Source organism: Carya illinoinensis, chromosome 13 (genome assembly GCF_018687715.1).
Source record: "Carya illinoinensis cultivar Pawnee chromosome 13, C.illinoinensisPawnee_v1, whole genome shotgun sequence".
Classification (NCBI taxonomy): Eukaryota; Viridiplantae; Streptophyta; class Magnoliopsida; order Fagales; family Juglandaceae; genus Carya; species Carya illinoinensis.
This window is the reverse complement of record NC_056764.1, coordinates 34,658,471-34,680,277: the sequence shown is the minus strand read 5'-3', so window position 1 is coordinate 34,680,277 and position 21,807 is coordinate 34,658,471. Positions and strand designations below refer to the sequence as shown.

Below are 21,807 nucleotides of genomic sequence, written 5' to 3'. Positions count from 1 at the left end.
TCACCTAAAAAAAAAAAAAAACTGTGATATAAAATAGAGATTTGTTACTTATCATTTCCACACACCACACCTTTTTTTTTTAATTTTTTTTTTAATTTTATACTTTTTAAACTAATTGAATTTTTCTACTCATCATCCTTATATCATACATTTAGTAATTAAGAGAAAAAAATAAAAATAAGTGTGGTGTGTGTGAAATTTGAATGATGAATAAAATTTTTCTATAAAATATATATATACCGTTTCATCCAAACTTCAATCAACCGTTTAAGTTGGTATTAATATTTGTCTACTTCAAACAATGATTTTACTCATAATTTGCGCAAGTACTGCAAATGACAAACCAAGTTAGTTACCACACTGTCCCTTAAACATGAATATTGGATCGACAATCTCATGTCATTGATTCGACAATATTTGTACGTTTACTTCAAAAAAATAAAAAGACGACGGAAAGAAAAAGGAAGTTTGGTGAACCTTTGCTTATTTTATTTTCTAAGTTTTAACAATTCTCAGCCCGCAAGTATAGTAATAATCGTAGTACGAGATTATAAGCAAGTGCGAGCCCATGATTACTTCTAGACGTTGGATCATCATCATCATTATTATTATTGTTTTGTTGTTGTTCGGGTCATTATCATAAGATGGAACCGAATTTTCTTTGGTCCATTGATTGGTCTATGTTGGCGTAGTTTGCAAACATAGGCAGAGAAATGCTTAATTGATAGGAGGTTGGACGATTGAGAATGTGGAAAGCTCCTGGTTGGTGAACTCTAAATATAAATCATTAATGGCAGTGAAGTTAAGGAGCTTCTATTCTACCCATAAGCTTCAAGAGATGAGTGAAAATGCTTCATGCTCCAATCTACATGGGGGCCTGGGCCTCTCGCCAATGTCCACATCACTGTATCTCTCTCTCTCTTAGTCACGCAAAGAAATGGAATGGGTATTGTCAAGAAGCAAGAATGCAACTATGATTTTCTGTGTAACCTATGAAAGAAACGTGGCTTAAGTTTGATGCTTTCATAGAGCCTCCAGAAATGTCCCTCGCAGCCGTCGATCTTGACCTTATTATTGTCCAGAACGGGTTGTCGAGATATCCAAATTTCGGCCGTGGAGGAGCTTTGATGTGCTAAATCGTCATTCTGATTCATGCCTCATGGTACGTACTCTCTCTTTGGTTTCATTCATCTAGTATATCTACTTAAATTTGAAACCCAACAATCTTACTGTTACGCTTTGATTTTATCTTTAGATTGAGGACAAAGTAGTCATGGTATTGAGGTTCGCTTCCCCCGCCTCTCTCTCTCTCAATTTGAACTTCATTGTCACTTTCTATTTTATTTAATGAGCCTTTTTCTTTTAAGATTTGTGTAAACTCCTGTAACCATCTCCTTTCGACCAAACTGCCACCTGAACCTCTGCAGTCAACCAGTCTCTTTGGACAAAGGTCCGCATCCTCCAGACTTACCAAGTACCTCTTTGGCCACTAGTCAATACAATTAGTCAGTACTTGCATCTTCTAAATACTAACATATGGCAATACCAACCTGGGATGAGTGATTATGCTCTCTCTCCAGGAATCGCTTTAAAATCTTGACAACATGCACTATCAAACTTTAAACGATTTGGCTGACAACTGATTCATTTTTATAGGTTATAAAGGGTGATCCCCCTTATTAAACCTGTTCATTGCCAACGATAAACAATGAGCAAAGCCACCAATATAAATGTAACACATAGCGCCGCTTTCATGCATTTAATGCATGGAGCACGTCCTCACAGTCATTCATATCATTATAAATCTCTTTCCCTCTTTTCTCTGTTAACTTAACTTACATATTTGATCACTAATCTTTATCCAACTGTCCAACCTGTCATTTTTATCTTTTTTGCATTATCACAGGTTAATTTATTTTTTGATTCATGCAATGTTGAGTTTAAAGATAAGAGAAAATGAAAGGCCAGAAGTGAAGAGGGAAGACTAACCTTTGATAATGCATTGCAGCCTAAGAGGACAAAGGCCATGGAGGCAAGAAAATCCGTTCAGAACCTAGCTGAAAAAATTCATTCCCTACTAGGACTAAAAGCCCATTTTACCTCCAGCTGGGTCAAATCGGTTTGTGATATAATAAGACACTTGCCATCCGAAGGACCATCCATTGACTTGAAAGCAGAAAATTCTAAAGCAAGTGTTTCTTTTGGCAACAAAGAAGATGATTTGGCCCGTGAAATCTCAAAAATCAAAGGTAAATCCTTTGTTTTCAAGAACGAAAATGTATCCGTGGGTACGGGAAAATTTCACTCTCAATTTCCTCTTTACGCTAATGCCAAAACTTTTCTTTTCCCATGAACAGATGAACTTGCTGCCTTAACTGCAAACATAAATCAATTAAATATTCAGAGAAGGCAGGTCCTCAATGATTTTTTGGACTTGAAAGGTTAGTCTTATATTTTAGCTGAAACTATTATTCTGTACATCTAAGTATGATATTTAGGCTAACTCTTTGTGGAAGAGTATTGTCTCCTTCAACTCATAAAATTTGAGTGGTCACCTTAGAAGGGCTCGATTCATTAGATGATAGGTCATCTTTAACCGGAAAAATCTACGTAAATTCTTTACTGAGACACACTAATATATGTTGTAGTGTGTGGCCAGATGGCACATGACTCACATCACCAAAATGGAGATCATGGATTCGACCCCCTCCCCTAATGTATCAAAAAAATGTTGTAGTAATATACTCATAGTTGCACTGCAGGGAACATTCGTGTATTTTGTCGCATAAGACCCGTCGCATTGGGGGAGAATTTTGGCAATTTTAAACCTATTGTAGCTATGGATTCAAGTTATGTTCTTCTCAGGCTTTCAGATAATAAGAGTAGATGTTACAGTTTTGACAAGATTTTCCTGCCAGGTTCATCACAAGGTGCTTGAAGTATATATGAAACAAGTACTCCATCAATTTAATAGCAAATATAGTATACTCTGCTTCATGACCAATAATTAAATTGACAAATTTCAGATGAAGTCTTTTCAGAAGTTAAACCAGTCATTAAATCAGCACTGGATGGCTACAATGCATGCATATTTGCTTATGGGCAGACAGGCACAGGGAAGACTTTCACAATGGTGAGAACCGTCGTAAGTCATTATGGGATTATTAGTGCAAACGTTCGGGAATTATTACAAGTTAACATAACGAACCCAAGCAAGGATGTCACGGTTTAGTCTTGTACCCTAATATAGAAGACTCGGTGCCATCCAACTTTGTGGCATGCCATGATCTGGCTTATCTTTTTACGTTAGAAGTCACAAGTTCTCACTTTTACCGTATTTTAAGAACTCTTTTGTCATTTCTAGCTCAACTGTAGATATTAGATAGTATTCAGATTATGACTCATTGCCTACTTTACTGATGGGTAGCATACTAATGCCACTTTGTAGCTTTAAATTAATCAAAGTTATGCCTAAATCACCTAGTCTGACAATACACGTTCCTGTTTTTTTTTTAAAAAAAAATCTCAGGAAGGGAGTCCAGATTTGCCAGGGGTGGTGCCACGAGCAATTGAGGCACTTTTTAGGGAAGCGGTGGATTGCAACCATGCATTTCTCTTCACTTTCAGTATGCTTGAGATTTACATGGGAAATCTCAAAGACTTGCTCATCACTCAGCCAAGAAAAGCAATGGATCCCATGCCACCATGGTGAGATGCATGTATATAATGCTGTACAGTTGTAGAAGATGTACCATACAGCCCAGAACTTTAGATCGCTTAGCTACGGGCAGTCATTCATAAGCCACTTTATTTTAAATGATCACTTTTGACTCATGCGTGTTAGAATCTATTACTTGTATAATTTCTGAAGCATCTTCGTTATAATCAATTGAGTCACCTCGTCAGTTTATTTTATTTTTCATTTAATTTATTGACCTATTCCAACCCTTCACATGCTAAAAAATACATTGTATTGTCCTTATTACTACAATAAACCCACTTGATTTTTTGACATTAAGATAAAAAAAGATTTGAAGACGAAAGGTTTTATGCTATTTATGATTACTAATTTAGTAGAGAGGTACAAAAGACTTTTCATCTTATAGTGGTTATTGATTTCCTATTAATTATCTCTGATTTTCTAATACTTAGCTCTTTTATCATTTTATGAATTTTTTTTTTTTAAAAAAGGCTTAGTCATTTTATTGTAGCTATTACTCATCATTATTTACTCCGACTTCTTCACATCTTGACAATTCCACTTTTCTCCTAGTTTACAAAGAATCTCATCTAATTATTATAATTTTTCCTAACTTTCAAGCAAAATATAAAAAACAATTCAATTTTTTCAAATTTCAAAATAAAAATTATATTCTAATAATATTTTATTTAATATTCATCTCATCTCATTTGTATAACCAAATGAGACATTATTTACATATTTGCATTCAAGCAGCACAGTACACTTTTTAATTTGATGGTATTTGTCTTAAATTAAGAGGAGAATCAAGGGGCAGCATTGACCAACTTTAACTTTCCATGGAAAACAAAATCTCATTTCCACGAACTAGGAGACAATGCCATGTATTTTCACTATATATGCAGTATGATTATCAAGTACTTAAAACTGAATTTGAGACTTAAAACTTAATTGGGCCTCTCATTGTCACCATGAATATGATGAACAGGTTAATGGGAAATAATACTCATGGGCCCTCTAAAGTTTCTAATTCTTAGATGTGTTAAGGCAGTGCTTAAGGACATAATTTCATACATTCTATGCAGCCTTTCAATCAAAACAGATCCTAAGGGTGGCATTGAAATAGACAATCTTGTGGCCTTCCAAGTGAGTGACTTCAACCAAGCATTGAGGCTCTATAGACTAGGATGCCAGTCCCGATCAACTGCCTCAACAAATTGTAACACGAGTTCCAGCAGATCACACTGGTAAGTTCTTTTTCTTAGTATAATTTAAAGAACCTTCTTCATAATTTTTTTTTATTGAACAGCCCCAAAATACTGAACTGAGTTCTGCAGGAGCAAGAGCAAAGCTTGAAAACCATAAATCTGCTTTTGAGTACTAACCAGTAATTTTAGAAACTGATCGGTCAGAATTAATAATATTCTGTTCTCAGTGTGTCATCTCTGTTACTTTCTTTTATAGCTTGATTCGCCTATCAATCACATCTTTCGATGCTCCTGAGAGGCAAAGGGAGACGAACAAAGTTTGGTTTATTGACCTTGGTGGAAGTGAGCGTGTACTGAAGACGAAGGCATGGGGTAGAAGACTTGAAGAAGGAAAAGCCATCAACTTATCACTTTCTGCTCTTGGGAATGTCATCAATGCCCTTCAAAGGAAAAAGTTCCATGTACCTTATAGGTAATAGGGCACTCAAGCCAACAAAGCTTTATTCCTTAACGAGTTGGGGTTGGTTACACACTTTACACACTTGGGGCAGGTTTGGTAATAAAAAATTCTCATCTCAAACTCAAAATTCTCATCTCATCATTACACCTTTCCCAAATCCCCATATAAAATATAATAAATAATTCAATTTTTTCAAATTCCAATATAACTTTCTCAAATCTCAATACAATAATATTACTAAAACTAATATTTTAAATTCCCATCTCAAACTCAAAATTCTCATTCTCTAATTCTCTTTCATCTATCTCTAACTAGAGCCATAACATTCCCAGACATAAATGTGAAAAATAGTTCTCATAGAACATTGGATAGCCATCAAAGTTAGCTCAAGCAATGTTGGTTTTGAGACAAGCCATGGAAGGAATTTCAATTAAATTCCACTTTTTCTTTGTCGGCCCTTTCTTTGCAGTAAGATTATTGACTAACGACTTTCAGTTTCCGAAAATATATAGTGACGAGTCATCAGTGATGTTTTGTAATTGTCAATGATGATTGGATATTTAGGGGGCTTCTCTAGCATTACAAAAATGAAAGCCTAATGAGAACTTTCTTTTATTTCTGACAGGAATAGCAAGCTGACACAAGTTCTTAAGGATTCCCTGGGTAATTATTTTTCGTCATTGACCTCTTCATTACCTGTCATAATTGTAATATATGCCTAGTATAATTTCATATGATGAAGTTAAAGGTAAGAGAGACCAGCAGAGGCCCTAAATAGCCTACTCCCTACCTTTGCCTTATCCATGGTATGAGATGGGTAACTGATTCCATTTATCTGGTTGGGAGGAAGAGAGCATGGATATTTCCTTGGGCTTGTTCCACTCTTATCGGTGCCTTTGGCATGCATACGATTGTTCTTATTTATCACCTTGATAAAAAAATTTCTCTTGCCTTAATTCAACATCTTCTTAACTCCAGGAGAGAGTTCAAAAACACTGATGCTTGTCCATGTTAGTCCCAGAGAAGAAGATCTGTGCGAGACAATATGTTCTTTAAATTTTGCTACAAGGGCTAAAAGCATTCATCTGGGGACTGAGGAGTCAACTGTAAGTAAATCTAACATTATGTTTCTTACATTTATATTCAAGTAACATTGTAATGCTTCTTGTCCAAGTATAGAAACCGGCACACTACAGACTAAATTATTAAAGGGGATCCAAATTTAAAGTATATGGACCTAGTCAACAGTTGCATAGTTTATATTTTGATTTCTCTAACATAAAGAGTAGGTAGTAATGAGTTTGTGTTTGATAAGTTTAATGATGGAGTTCGTCAAGTAGAAGTGTATGTGGTTAAGTGATCTAATCTAAGTCCAAGTGGTAGTAGGGCACAGGAGAAGAATTTTAATAAACAATTGTGGTCTTTCTCTTACCTGAAAAGAGATATTTATCTTCGTGGTGTCTTCTACCCAAAAGGAGCTTATTTTTACCATCACGAGTTCCTGGTTCCATCAACTGGTATAGGAGCCATGTCCACATACAAGGAGATCCAAAAGGCATTAATTAGGACTTTTGTAGCTGGCTTGAAGGGCGAGATTGCAGAGGAGATCCAAATGTTTAAGCCAAAATCCTTGAAGGAAACCAATGATTTACTGCAGATGTGATGATAAATTAAGCAAACAGAGTAATTGGGTGGTGCATTCTATTGATCAAACTACTACATTCAAGTGACTATCACTCATAGGATAAGGATGTGCATGTGAATCTGAGAGCTCCTTTTCATTCTGTTTCTATAAAGGGCTACTTGAGCTATTTGGAAAGAGCAACTCTAAAGCCTATTCTATTGGTAACTTTTCGGTCAAAAGACTTTCAGTTTCAGAGATCATTTTCTCATGGGATGAGATGCAAAAGTGGCATGAAAAAGGACTATGTTTCAATTGTAATGAATGGTTCACATCAGGGCATAAATGTAACAAGCCTCATCCTTGGGTATTCCTTATTGAGGAAGAGAACGCGATTGGAGAAAAAATTATTGGAAAGGGGATGATAGCCTTTCAATTTCTATCTTTGAACCTTGATGACAATATTCTTTTGGAAGGGGAGGAATGATAGAGTTCGTGAACTAGGAGTATTATGTGGTCAAGTGGTCTAATCAAAATGCATGTGGTAGGAGGGGAACTATAATAAAGGAGTTCAGCTTCCACGCACCAGTTTGAGGAATGTTAGCTTATTAGAAGTTCGTTTACTTTTGAAGTTGGTTTGCGTTTGCAGTTTACTTTACTGTTTTGTCGTCTCAGCTAGTCCTCTACCGCCTTGAAGTTTATTTTCAATAAAGAACCATAGCTCTAGTCATCTTAGGAATCTAATTAATAATGTTTTACTTTGAATAATGAGTCCTATTGTGATTATTATTGAGTACGGGCTTTAAGCTCTATTCAAAGACCCTTAGTTCATTAATAAAATATATGAGATGAATTTTAATAAACAACTGTGGTCTTTCTCTTGCCCGAAAAGAGAGATCCATCTTTGTGGTCTCTTCTACCTGAAATGAGCTCATTTTAACATTGTGAGTTCCTGTTTCAATCATTTATGCTGTATGTATAAATTAACATACGAGAGCTTTAATGATTGAAAAAACAACCTGAAAGATGTATATGAAATTCGGTAAATATAGAACAGCAAATATGATAAATAAAATGTAAGAAAAAACCAAACACATTATAAAAAGTTCAGATCCGACCTTAATTATATCGATATTCTAGTTAATATATTGTTACTATCACACAAATAACAGTTTCAGAAAAAGATGCACTATTTAAGATATCTGCTGTTGATACACTAAAGGATTATTAAGTTAGACTATGCATTTGGTGCATAAAGTTAGATCCAATACGGCTTTGAGTAATTATAGCTCAATGTTGATACTCAAGAAAAAGACAGTTCCAATGACTAATAAGTGTGGTGCATTACCTGGTTAGTTGGCAAAAATTGCTATTCCCATCAACTCAACTTATGCTTAATATTTTTCTCTCTTCTTAGGCATTTTGATATTTTGCAATTCGATATGACCTCTGAGGTGAAATTTCAAAAGCAGGAAGAGAGGGACCAGAGGGGAGTTACAATGATGAATCTGCAGCAAAAGATAAAAATGATTGAGGAAGAGCGTCGAAATATCAAGAGAAACATTGAGAAGTTAAATGAGAAATTAGACACACTAGCAAGGAGAGGAACAATTTCCAGTCAGGAGCTAAATGCTCCCCATTTAACTTCTGGACTGCCCCAACCTAATCTTGAAATTTTAAGGAACAAGACTAGTGATGTACCCATAAGTCAAATGTCACTGTTGCCAAGGTTTATGAGGCCAACTATTTGCAGCAGAAGAAAATCTGGATTAGATCAACAGAATTCAGAAGATAAACAAGAATTTCATGCAAGAAGAAGAAGGCCATTATCTCATCGCGCCGAGTCGGTGACTTTCCCTGTAAAGTGTAAGTCAGACCACAGCTCAGAGTTCGATACGTGGAGAAGTGGCTGTTTGTTGGCTTTTAACATGAATGCAGATATCGAAACAGAGTACAGTCAAGACACATCTGAATGTGATATTGAAGGGGTTGTCTTCCCAGAACAGGAAACATTGCCAGGGAGTTCTATTAATCCAAACGCTCACATTAGTCACAGTCAACAATATGGAAATAGACTGGAAAGTAAATATAGCTCCACAAGGTTTCTGAATGTTGAAAATTGGCTTCATTTACATAAAAAGGAACCTTTCGTCATTACTAATTCTAGTGGGGGTAAAAGGGTTCTAGCTACTCCCATTCCAGAGAAGAAATGTAGTTCTTATGGGCAGAAGAAAGAAAGTAAGTTAAAGGATGATACAAGGGATACTTGTAGCTTTAAAATAAATAAGATCGTTTACCATAAAATGTTGAATAAGCAAGCTGATGTTGAGGGATTTAGAAGGTCTGTGTTAGAAGAGGTGATTAACAAACCTCAACCACTTTTTGAGGATTGTCTCAGTAAGGACTCAAGATCAGGTTCGGGTTGTCTATTGAATAAACCTGATGGTGACATGACTATACAAACACAAGATTTGGTGCATGGTCCATCAATAATAGATAATGAGTGTGACACATCTTTCATGCTATGTGATTTAGATTATAGTATTGGTAACCCAAAAGAAGAGCCTGGCATCTCATTCTCCTCCCCGGAACTGGAACCACACTGTCAACAAGTACCTACAGGAACAGATGTGGAAGATGGTATGGGGGAAGACTTGGATACCTTATCTCAAAGCTCGATGACAGGAAGAGAACGTGGCCCACAAAAATTGAGATCACATATAGCCCTATTTATGGTTAATCCACATCCAGAGGAATTAACCGGGACTTATGTGAGATCACAAGAATATGCACAGAACAGAGGTAAGGAATTATGAACGTCTTAATTTTAATGGGTAGTTTTGTTTGCTGATCCAGTTCATAGTTTCTCAAGCAACACAAGCTGCAAGCTGAATTTTGTGTAAAAAAAATTCTAAAAAATTTTCTGATTCGATTGTGGCCAGGAATTTGTCACCTTCTCAAACAGAAAATTCAGATGGTTTTTGCCAGTGCACTTCTTGGATTGGGATTTCAGAAGTTGGGATTTGAACATGACTTCTTCCATGGTCTAATGCTTTAAATGGTGCAGTGAATCCATTGGCAATTTTAATGCGTTGAGTAACAGCACATCACATATGCTATAAAGGAACTTCATTCTAATAAATAAATGCATCACTCATGCACATATGCAGGACCATGCGATGTACAAAGATATTTTCATGTGCCACATTTCAATATGCCAATCTCTATGCTGAAACTCTCAAACTGAAGGAACGACAGAGTGCCAATTGTTTTGGATGTGACACAGTAAAAGATGCGTTGACCATGTAAATATGTATCTGTGTCCATGTTCTCAGCAGATTAACTTATAAAAACATTAGAGAAGTGATATTCATAAGCCTGTTTAATTATTATATTTTATCATTCCTTGATGTCGCTCGCATCAAATTATTGGAGATATGTTTTCCACTTACCTGCTAATAATTTGATGCTTCTTTAGGAAATATGGCATTACTCCATTCAGTTTCAAATAAACTTGGATGCACGCAATCATTTACACGTATTTGGAGAAAAGCATAAAGCATATCGCATGAAACCTTCTTCCTTTCGAAGCCTCCCATTCCAGGTTTGAGCTCTATGAAATATGTTGTATGATCTTAACTCTGGTCGTTGCCTTGTCCAAGCCTTTCGTCTAAGGTGTTAGAGGTATATATCAACATTAGATTCTAGCATGAATGTAAGCTTGATTGATTCTACAGCATGTCATGAATATCATACACAACTAGAGGACAGCCTCACAACTGGAATGCTTGCATATAAGGAAAGTTAGACCAATCCAAAGGATATCAATCTTATATTGTCATCCACTGCAATCACATAATTGATTCTCTTAAGGATTGAATATTTGAATACTTTCCATTGTAATCACATACTTGAGGATTGAATATTCAAATATTCGAATATTTGAATATTTGAATACTTTCCATGGGCATACCTTAAATGCTAGTTCATACGTAACATGAATATATACTTAATGAGGCTATACTATAATGGTGTGAAGATTAATATATATATCAATTTCTTCCTTTGTTTTTGAATGGTATTAGAGCCTCTCAAGGTAAACACCTATTTGATCCTTTGATCCAAACTACTGCTATGTCTTTCTCTACTCACTCGTCTTCCTCTTCCTCGTCTCTTTCCCAGCCTAGCATTACTCATTTTATTTCCATCAAGCTAGATTGTAATAACTATCTCAACTGGGTATCACAGTTTTTGCATGTGTTGCACAGCCATGATCTTATGGGCATGGTTGATGGCACTAAGCCATACCCACCAAAATTCCTCCTTGATGATTCAGGGAACTTGTCTCCAGAGATAAATCCCAATTTCTTATTGTGCCAGAAGAATGATCAATACATTCTCAGTTGGTTTAACACCACGTTGTTCAACCTTGTTTTGTCATCTATCTATGGTTTACATACCTCCAAGCAAGTGTGGACCTCTTAGGCAACTCGATTTGCCTGACAATCTAGGTCCAAAGTGGCCTACTTGAAGCGACAACTTTAGTCTTTGAGTCAAGGATCTCAATCTTGTACTCAATATCTTGGTCAAGCCTTGATCTTAGCTTACCAACTCACAACAACAAGAAAGGCAGTGGATGATGATGACCTCATCTCCTACATCTTGGGAGGTCTCAACCCAACTTACACAACTTTCATCACCTCTTTCCATTTGGCTACCAGAGACTCTGTGATGTCCTTTGAAGGCTTCCACGCTGAGCTATTGAGACATGAGATTCTCCTTGGAAACCAACACTAACATTAAACCTCTGAGTCAAGCAACTTTGCATTTTATTCTCAAAAGCCTAAGTCCTCCAATTACATAGGGAAGAACCTTGGACAACAAAGGAACAACTATCAATCCAAGAAACCAGAAAGACATAGGAACTCTTCCAAAGGTGAATCAAATCAGTCCAACCTTCACAAAGCACTCTGCCAAATCTTTGGGAAAACAGGTTACCAAGCCTTAGACTGCTACCAGAGGATGAACTTCTCCTATCAAGGAAGGCATTTTCCCTCTCAATTGGCAATAATGGTTGCAAGAACCAACTTAGTTGCTGTTGAATCTGATGAACAACCTTGGTTTGCTGACAGTGGAACTAATAACCATGTCACTGTTGCCTTGGAGAATCTCACCTTCCAAGAGCCATTCAAGGGTGACGAAGAAGTAGTTGTGGGAAATGGTTCAGGTTTATCAATTCTAAACACTGGTTCCTCAACCTTCTTTTACTCTTACAAAACTTTCGAACTTAATCATATTCTTCATTGTCCAAATGCAGTAGCCAATTTACTTTCAATTCAAATTTTTTGTGCTGATAACAATTGCTAGTTTAAACTAAGTAATACTCATTTTTTTGTGAAAGACAACCTCACAGGACAGATTCTTATGCAAGGAAAAAGCAGAGATTGACTCTACACTACATTTCTTTACAAGCTAGCAAATAAAGCCAAGAAATGTATTGGTTTTCTTGGAGTCTTAGCCAATGCCACTGTCTAGCACCGTAGGTTAGGGCATCCAACACCTCCAATATTAGAGAAACTAAAAAAAATGCATAACTTCCTGTTATCGAGTCTTCTAAGCATGTAGCAACTTGGGAGGCTTGTCAATTGGCCAAGGCCAAAACCCGCCCATTTTCAATTTCTTATAATGTAACCATGGAGCTCTTGGAAATAAGACATTCTGATTTATGGACTTCTCCTGTTATTTCTACTATAGGTTTCAAATACTATGTAGTGTTCATTGATAATTTCTCAAGATTCACTTGGATTTATCCTTTTAGAACCAAATCTGAAACATTCGAGTGTTTTGTCGAATTCAAGTGCCTAGCTAAAAACATGTTGTCCAAGAAAATAAAAGCTTTTCAATTAGATGGTAGGTGGATTCATCTCCACTCAATTCAAAAGCTTCCTTGCTTCCAATGGCATAACTCATTGCATTTCTTGCCCATACACTGTTCAACAAAATGAGCTTGTTGAGAGAAAACACAGACATATAGTTGAAATGGGACTTGCTGTTGTAGCACATTCTAAACTTCCAAACACCTACTAGGTTGATGACTTTAATACCTATGAGTATCTCATAAATCGTCTTCCCAGTCTATTATTGAGTAATGAATGTCCCTACTTCAAACTACTCCACAAGGCTCCTGACTACGCCTCACTAGAAGTCTTTGGTTGTACTTGCTACCCTCTTCTTAAGCCCTACAATACTCACAAACTCAGGTTCCTACAACACTCACAAACTCAGGTCCAAGAAATGTATTTTCTTAGGTTATTGTTCCAACTACCAAGGTTACAGGTGCCTTGATCCAATGTCTGGAGAAATGATCATTAGTTGAAATGTAGTATTTGATGAGCATTCATTCCTTGCTCAGCTTAGGATTGGAATTCATCTCTACTAGTATCCTTCGCAAGAGATCTGCATCCTCTACAGATTAGTACTTCACAAACACTTGTTGTCAGCTCACCTTTACACCACACTTAATAGCACAAGGCCCTGATACTTCACTTACTACTAGCCTTTCAATTGCTGCACCTAACTCTCCTCCACCCCAAGACAATTTCTCTTTTACTTCCAATCCAAAACCACCCTTAACAACCACCATAGCAGAGGAACTAGCAATCTTTACTGCATCTTCTCCTGATCTTCAGCCACTAGACATCCAATGACCACCAGGTCCATGGATGGCTCCCGTAGACCCAAAAACTTTTCAAACTACAAGCTTTACTAAACATCCTCCAATGGCCCTACACTCCATGGCATCTAACACTACTCTTCTAGCTGCACCCTCCCTTTTCTCACAGGTCATCAAATCTCCCCAGTGGACTCAAATGATGAAAGAAGAGTTTGAAGCTCTTCAGACCAACAACACCTGGACTTTGTGCCCAAGACCCTCTCACAAGAACATAATCCACAACAAGTGGGTGTTCAAAATAAAGCAAAAGGCTTATGAGTCCCTTGACAGATTTAAAGCAAGACTTATAGCCTAGGGATATGAACAAAAAGATGGAATAGACTATACTGAAACATTCAGTATGGTAGTCAGCTTCCACCATCAAAACCATATTGGCCATTGTTGTACACTTCAAATGGAATTTGAGACAACTTGATGTCTCTAATGCTTTCCTTCATGGAATTCTTGAAGAGGACATCTACATGGAGCAGTCACCTAGTTTTGTTGACACACTTTATCCTAACCATATTTGCAAGCTTTAATTTTCCATCTATGGCCTTAAACAGGCTCCTTGGGCTTGGTTCAATAAGCTTGCTACCACTTATTGCTCTCGGCTTCATGAATCTGAAGTAGATTACTCCCATTTTCTTTTTCATCACTCTAATGTTCACATGTTTCTTTTCATCTATATAGATGATATCATCCTTACAAGGGACAATATCTCTGCCATGACCAACTTGATCAATTGCCTCAAGAGTAGCTTTGTTATGAAAGATATCAGTCCCATCAACGTTTTCCTTAGCATTCATGCTCAGCCTTTGTCCAATGGCATAATGCTATCTCAATCTAATTACACCTTAGATCTTTTTACCTAGTTCAAGATAAAAGAAGCCAAGCTAGCAAAGATACATATTCCAGCAGGAGCTTAACTCTCCCAACACAATGGAGACCCTCTAAAAAATACTACCAAGTATATGCAACTTGATAGTGCCTTGCAATATCCCACCTTGACAAGCCCAAACATCAGTTTCTCTATAAACCAATTTTGTTAATTTACGCACAACCCCACAATTGTCCATTGGACAACAGCAAAAAGAGTATTGCGCTACCTCAAAGGCTCACTCAATCATGTCTGTTGTTTACTCAAGGTTCACTTGCTCTTAATGCTCAAATTGAGCTGGAAATCCTGATGATAAAAGATCCACCATTGGATATGCCATCTATATTGAGTCTTGCTTAATTAGCTAGAGTGCAAAGAAATAATCAGTAGTTCCTAAGTCCAGTACAGAAGCTGAATATCGCTTCCTTGCCCTCACCACCACTGAATTGTACTAGATCAAAATGCTCATCCAAGAACTTCGAATTCCCATTGCCATGACTCCTACACTATGGTGTGACAATTTAGGAGCTCCATCCTTGTACGCAAACCCAGTTTTTCATGCTCAAACCAAATACATGAAGGTTGACTACCATTTCATAAGAGAAAAAGTTGTCAACCGAGACATCATCACTCGGTACATATCCACCATTGACCCAGTGGCTAACATATTCACTAAAGGACTTACTTCAACTCGATTTTTGTTGCCACGTGACAACCTCAGGGTGACCACCTCACCCATTCATTTGCAGGGGGATGTTAGAGCTATATTAGCATCAAATTCTAGCATGAATGTAGGCTTGATTGATTCCACTACATCTGGTCATGAATATCATACACAACTAAAGGACAACCTCACAACTGGAATGCTTGCATATAAGGAAAGTCAAACCAATCCAAAGGATATCAATCTTATATTGTCATCCACTGCAATCACATAATTGATTCTCTTGAGGATTGAATATTTGAATAATTTCCATTGTAATCCATTTATTCATGAGAATACCTTAGATGTTAATTCATATGTAACATGTATATATACTCAATGAGGTTGTACTGTAATTGTATGAAGATTAATATATATCAATTTCTTCCTTTGTTTTTGCAACAAGTTCGACCTTTTTCTCAAGCTCAAAATAAGAGAGACGTGGACCATATTTTGTAGAAGTTGTTGAAGAAATTTGTTGTTTCTTCAAGGAGATGTTCAAATTGGGATGTAACACTCGTTAAAATTAAATCATCAAAGTGTAGTCATGGAGTTTCAAAGTCATCCCCTTTGAAACAACACATCCTTATCACTAAGCCATCATAGCTCTTTGTAGTAGCAATTCATGAAATAAATTAAATAATAACTTACATTCAATAAATTTGCACATTTTTTTTTAAGAGTGGGCAATCACTTGTCAATAAATCTGCACATTTAATATCGTAATATACAATAAATATAACAATCCCCCACTTAGATTGCAATATTAAATTTTCAGCCAAATAATTATATCCTCATGTTTGCAGGAAGGTCTCTTTTGTCTTAAACCTTCAATTTTTGTATCTCAAATTCCTAACAAAGTCAATGGTAGCCTAAGCTTAAACCAAGACTTTATATGTTAAGAACGGAAATACACACACATGATTCCATCCAATTTTAGCAAGATAACTTACCAATTATTTGCATTGATTCATATGCTTCATCCTAACATTCATGAATATTTACAAAAGTAAATCTTAAACTTTTGCTAGAAGTTGTCTCCACCTCTTATTTTCACATAGGTAAAATTCCTTTTGTCTCTCCATTACTTCAAACACTTATACAATTATTGAACTTCATTAAGAGCATAATACTCATCCTTCATTTAGCGTAATAGTCAACACTGACCATCTTGGAAAGGTTTCACATATTAAATTAAATTTCAGTGTTGTCTCAACCACATAACTGTAACTTGTTATTACCCTTTAAACGATAGATTATTTATAAATAGTGTAAGGTTAGGTTTTTATTACAAGTGAATTTTAAAAGAAAGGTTTCAAACTCATTCTACTATATGTACTATTCACCAAATCTCTTGAGAATCCATTTGTAAAAGGATCCACCAAGTTTTTACTTGACCACACATATACAATAGTGATAATACCATCACTTATTAATTGCTTGACATATTCATTTCTCAAGCTCATATGTCTAGATTTTCCATTATAGTAAAGTCCTAAACATATTAACTTCATTATCACGGCGCAAAGATATGGCTGACATCGGTTGTGGCCACAACTTTATGTCAAATAAAAAATTCCTCAATCATTTTGCCTTTTTGTCCACTGTCACCAAAACTACAAATACATGTTCCATTGTGGAATGTGGAATAAACATTTGTTTCTTATAAGCCTAGGAAACAACTACAATACCAAAAATGAAAACCCGACAAGGCGTAGTCTTGTTATCACTTGCACTGGTAATCCAACTAGCATCACAATATCCTTCTAGTACAGTAGAAATTTGGTATAATACAATCCTAACGAATTAGTTCTTTTAAGGTACCCAAGGATTCTATCAATTCCTTTCCAATACTCCATATATAATAGGATGACCTGTATATCTATAAAGTTTACATACTGCAAAGGAAATATATGGCCTAGTAAAATGCATTGCATATATTAAACTACCGATTGCACTAGCATATTCTAACTGAGCAACTACTCTGCCAGCATTCTTAGGTAATTTAAATGAAAAATCATATGGGGTGTTTGTTTCTTTAATTCCTAAATGTTGCAATTTAAGAAATATTTTCTCAATATAATGAGATTGACATAAATCATAGCCCCCATTATCAATGACGAAACCAAACATTTTTACATGGGGGGCCAAATTTTCATTTATGCAAAATAAAAAGAAATAAATCTTATGTTTAGTTCCACAGTAAATCGTAAGATAATAACTAAATATAAAAATTATATATCAATAATATTATCTAATTTAAGAGACCTTTCATTTCAAAGAAAAATATATAATTTTCCATATGCATATAAAAATAAAATTTTAAAAAGCACAACTTATCATCCCCTTTAAATTTCTTATAATAGTCTTTTATGGAATAATATTCATTCATTATCAAGTTTTGTAATGATCATATTATTAGAAATTTTGTTCTCAACAATAACTAACAGGTGAATTTTTATAAACTCGTCTTTCATTCTAGTACGTAAACTAGTTTATACAAGTTTCATATCAAACTTGAATATGTTGATGTCACATTAAGTATAATGTTACAATTAAGATCTCAAATATTCTTTATCTTGCTTAATGAATTCTAAAGGATAAAAGATTTCAACTTTTTTTTTTCATACAAGATATCAACCTTAAATTATTATTCTAGTGTTTATTTTAATTTGGGTTCCATATTAAGAAGCTTAATACTATATAATCAAGAAGTTTGGGATCCATATTAATAAGTTTATTATTCTCATAAATTTAATTTTAGTTTTTAAGTTTTTTTTTTTTAATTTACCCATCAAATTGAAAGAATTATTAGGGGCAAAGAAATTAATTTTGAAGAAACGACATCATAATTAATACATGATATATAGAAATTAAATAAAATTTTGGGCCATATAAGAAACAATTAGAGACATTTATATGTATATACATATTTTAGAAAATTTTGGAGAATACATCACATTTATAATTTTTTTATGGGGCCCCCCACGCGGGGGGGGGGGGGGGTTGGGGGGGATATGTTTTACACTACATACCCACTATGCTTATTTATGTTGACACCCAAAATAGTATTAACTTCAGAGGTCCTTCATTTTGAACTTTGAAGTCAAATACCTTTTAGTTTCAAATATCCCTTCCATATTTGTTTCAATTATAAGTAATTCATCTATATAAAGACATATTATATACCATAATAGTCAGTGAATTTATAATAAATACATTTATCAACATTATTATGCCTAAATCCATGAGATAAAATTACCGGATCAAATTTCTTATGCCATTGTTTTGATGCTTACTTTAATCCATATAATGACTTGATTAATTTGCAAACTTTCTTTTCTTGCCCATGCAAAACATATACTCCCAGCTGTTCCATGTACACTTCTTCATCTAGCTCATCATTTAGGAAAGTAATTTTAACATCCATTTGGTATACAAACAAGTTATATATTGAAGCTAGTGTCATAAATAGTCTAATAGATGTAAATTTAGACACTCTATATATGTATCAAAATAGTCATGTGCACTTTTTGTTTAAAACATTTGGCTACTAATCTAGCCTTAAAAGTTTGAAGAATCATTTCATCATTGATTGCCTCTTTCCAAAATGCAACATCTCTGGAAGTTATAATTTCTTTAAATGTTTTTAGATCTTATTTTATATTTAATAAAATGAGTATCTTGTTTAAAACATATTTGTGTATCCTTTCAAAATGAAAACAATTGCCTAAGATGACACAAATTCAGGATCCAGACTTTTCTCTTTTTTTACTCTTTGACTTCTCCTCAAGTTGGTCAATGTGTTAAGAATTATCCAATTCCTTTTTCGACTCAAGTCAGTTTTTGGTATTTGAGTATGATTTGACGCTACTTTATAATCATTATAGAATGTATCTTCAATAAACTATACATCATTTGATTCTATGACAACATTAGAATCCAAATCCAAAAGTCTATACTTTTGAGTTAACAAAATATCCTACAAAAACACTCTTCATTACCCTTGGACCTAATTTTGTTCCTTTTGGGTTTGAAACTCTATTAAAGATTAAACAGCCTCATATCCTTAGGTATTCCCACAATTCATATAATGAAACTTTAAATTTCATAAAAGGTATTCTATTATGCAAATGATATGTTGTGAGCAATGCTTCTCCCCACAAATTAAAAGAAAAATTTGCATTCAAAATCATAGCATTTAACAATTTAAATAGTGTCTTATTTTTTCTTTTTGCTAAACAATTTTGTTGTGAGGTGTAGGGTGTACTAGTTTGATGTATAATGTCATTATCTTCACTATACAAAATAATTTCAGTAGGAAAATATTCAAGATTTTCTTTTCCTTTTGATTTTCAAAAATGAACTTATAAGATTTGAACATATTGAAAACCTCATTCTTACTTTTCATTAAATATACATACGTATATCTTGAGAAATAATCAATAAAATTAATAAAAATATCTATTGCCTCCTCTAGTTAAAACACCATTTAGTTCACAAATATCAAAATGCAAAAGTTCTAATAATTGTGTATTTCTATCAGTTTTAGAAAATGTTTCTTCGTGAAATTTGTGATTTTTGCTTGAATACAAATTTCACATTTAGCACCATGTTCATGAATATATGGAATTAAACTATCATTAGACATCAACTTTAAAGATTTAAAATTTACTGTGCTAAACGATTGTTCCACAAAGTACAAGACTCAACAATATAAGTTGAATCAGAACTTATTTTATTAATATTTAGTTTAAACATGACATCACAAGAGTACCCTTTTCCAACAAATACTACATTCTTGGAAAGAATTACATTATTCAGGCTTGATTACGGTCTTGTCACCTTTCTTACAAAGCAAATTCGCATATACAAGATTTTTATTTATTTTTGGGACATGGAGAACATTGACAAGAATAAGTTTCTTCCCAAAAGTGAATTGAAGTTCCATAATTTCATTTCCTACAATTTTTGCAGAGTTACGATTTTCAATTAGCACTAAATGACCATATGATGCATCTTCATAATCTTTGAATTGAGATCTTTGGTTGCAAACATGGATTGTAGCTCCTGAGTCATATCACCAATCACAAGACTCGATTGTTGTAGTCATATTTAACTCTGTAATCATGTGAATCTACATCTGAGAGACTTTGGCCACAATTTATGAAGTCTCATTCTTGATTAGATTTGCATAATTAGGATTTCCGTTTTCTTTCTTATATTTTTTTCATGTACCTGCATTCATGCTTAAAGTGCCAATTTTTTATGCAATTGTAATAAGTTTTTATTTTCCTGTAATTGTCACCATTTTTTAAAAAATCATTATAATTTCTCTTGTTTCTTTCAAAATTATTTTGAAACTTATTTTTCTCATTAATTAAGTTCATTTTAGAGATTTTCAGAAAATAATTTCTTTTCACAAATTCGAATATCCTCTTCAATTTGTAAATGTTTTTTAATTTTCTCTATAGTGAAATCTTTATTGCGTGCATAAGTTTCTTTTTATAATTATTCTAGTCTGGAGGAAGTTTGGGAATAATAACCCCGACTTGCAGAGGTTTAGAAACTTCAATATTAAGGTCTTGAAGTTTATTCACCAGAACTTTTAATTCATGGACTTGATCCATCAAAGAAGTATTATCATTTATTGTAAATTCAAAATATTTCATAATAAGGAATTTATCTATACCTTACTTTTCAGTTCTATACTTGAATTTCAATGCTTCCTAAATCTCTCTTGGTGATTTGATTGGGGTAAACAAGTTTTAGAAACGATCAAAAAGTGTAATCAAAATGTGCTTGGCCTCTACGTATCACTTTATCTTCTTCGCATTTCTTGCATTCCGCTTTGATTTGGTCATTGTCATGAGATTTGGGTCCCAAAAGTATTGGCAAGTTTAGTCCAAAACATATAAAATCTTCAATGTAGTTAGAATGAACATAAACTTATCATTCTGGTGAGTAAAATTCGTTCCATCAAACACATCTAGTTTAACAAAGTCTTGATTCATCATCTTGAAAGTCATCATATCAGATTACGATCTCATTACGATTATCACCTTAAAATTGTTGAAACAATTTGAGCGAATACAGTAATATGAAAAAATAAATGCAATTTGTAGATATATAGATCACTATCTTTACAGTGATAATTGCCCAGACTCGAAAGAGTTTGCTACCAGGTTACAAGCAATTTACCTCTAAGATAAAACAAAGTCATCAACTGCAGATAGCAATTCTGAAATTTTTTTCTTTCAAAGTTTCTCTACAAGATTGTATATAAGACTGCAAATATGGGAGAATAGAATTATTAAATTCGTGAGTTTCATCCTCTATTTAGAGAGATTGAAGCGGCATCTTTTGACAAATCACAACTTTTGACTTTTCAACTTGCAGCCATTACTTTAAAGGACATAATGTTTCACTTAATGACCAAGAAGCATGCATGTTCAAGTGGTTGGGTGCCTCCCTACCCCAAGGAAGGTCACTAGTTTGAAAGACACCCATGCCACTGATTCAA

The 21,807-nt window shown here is 34.5% G+C and overlaps 1 protein-coding gene across 5 annotated transcripts; it reads left to right on the top strand.

Annotated features, from left to right (window-relative positions):
- Positions 1-795: 795 nt before the first annotated feature.
- LOC122290756 (kinesin-like protein KIN-14T) lies at positions 796-10,471 on the top strand. 5 transcript variants are annotated; one of them, XM_043098380.1, is made up of 13 exons: positions 796-1,162; positions 2,009-2,249; positions 2,358-2,441; positions 2,763-2,930; positions 3,027-3,133; positions 3,530-3,708; positions 4,786-4,947; positions 5,165-5,380; positions 5,994-6,031; positions 6,347-6,474; positions 8,459-9,791; positions 9,932-10,050; positions 10,160-10,471. In XM_043098380.1, exons 1-12 carry the CDS (start codon positions 1,160-1,162, stop codon positions 10,045-10,047), a joined length of 2,775 nt encoding a protein of 924 aa, XP_042954314.1. In that variant the 5' UTR covers positions 796-1,159; the 3' UTR covers positions 10,048-10,050; positions 10,160-10,471. The 5 variants fall into 5 exon arrangements, with proteins under 5 accessions (XP_042954314.1, XP_042954317.1, XP_042954316.1 ...); XM_043098383.1 differs by adding an exon at positions 1,256-1,284 and having other exon boundaries at positions 797-1,162; positions 9,932-10,471; XM_043098382.1 differs by having other exon boundaries at positions 797-1,162; positions 3,042-3,133; positions 9,932-10,471.
- The last annotated feature ends 11,336 nt before the right edge of the window (positions 10,472-21,807 follow it).

Excerpts from the sequence above, each read along its gene's own strand:
- LOC122290756 (XM_043098380.1), top strand. Across the intron at positions 3,134-3,529 it reads CAGGGAAGACTTTCACAATG|GAAGGGAGTCCAGATTTGCC; the intron begins GTGAGAACCGTC and ends AAAAAATCTCAG. Across the intron at positions 5,381-5,993 it reads AAGTTCCATGTACCTTATAG|GAATAGCAAGCTGACACAAG; the intron begins GTAATAGGGCAC and ends TATTTCTGACAG.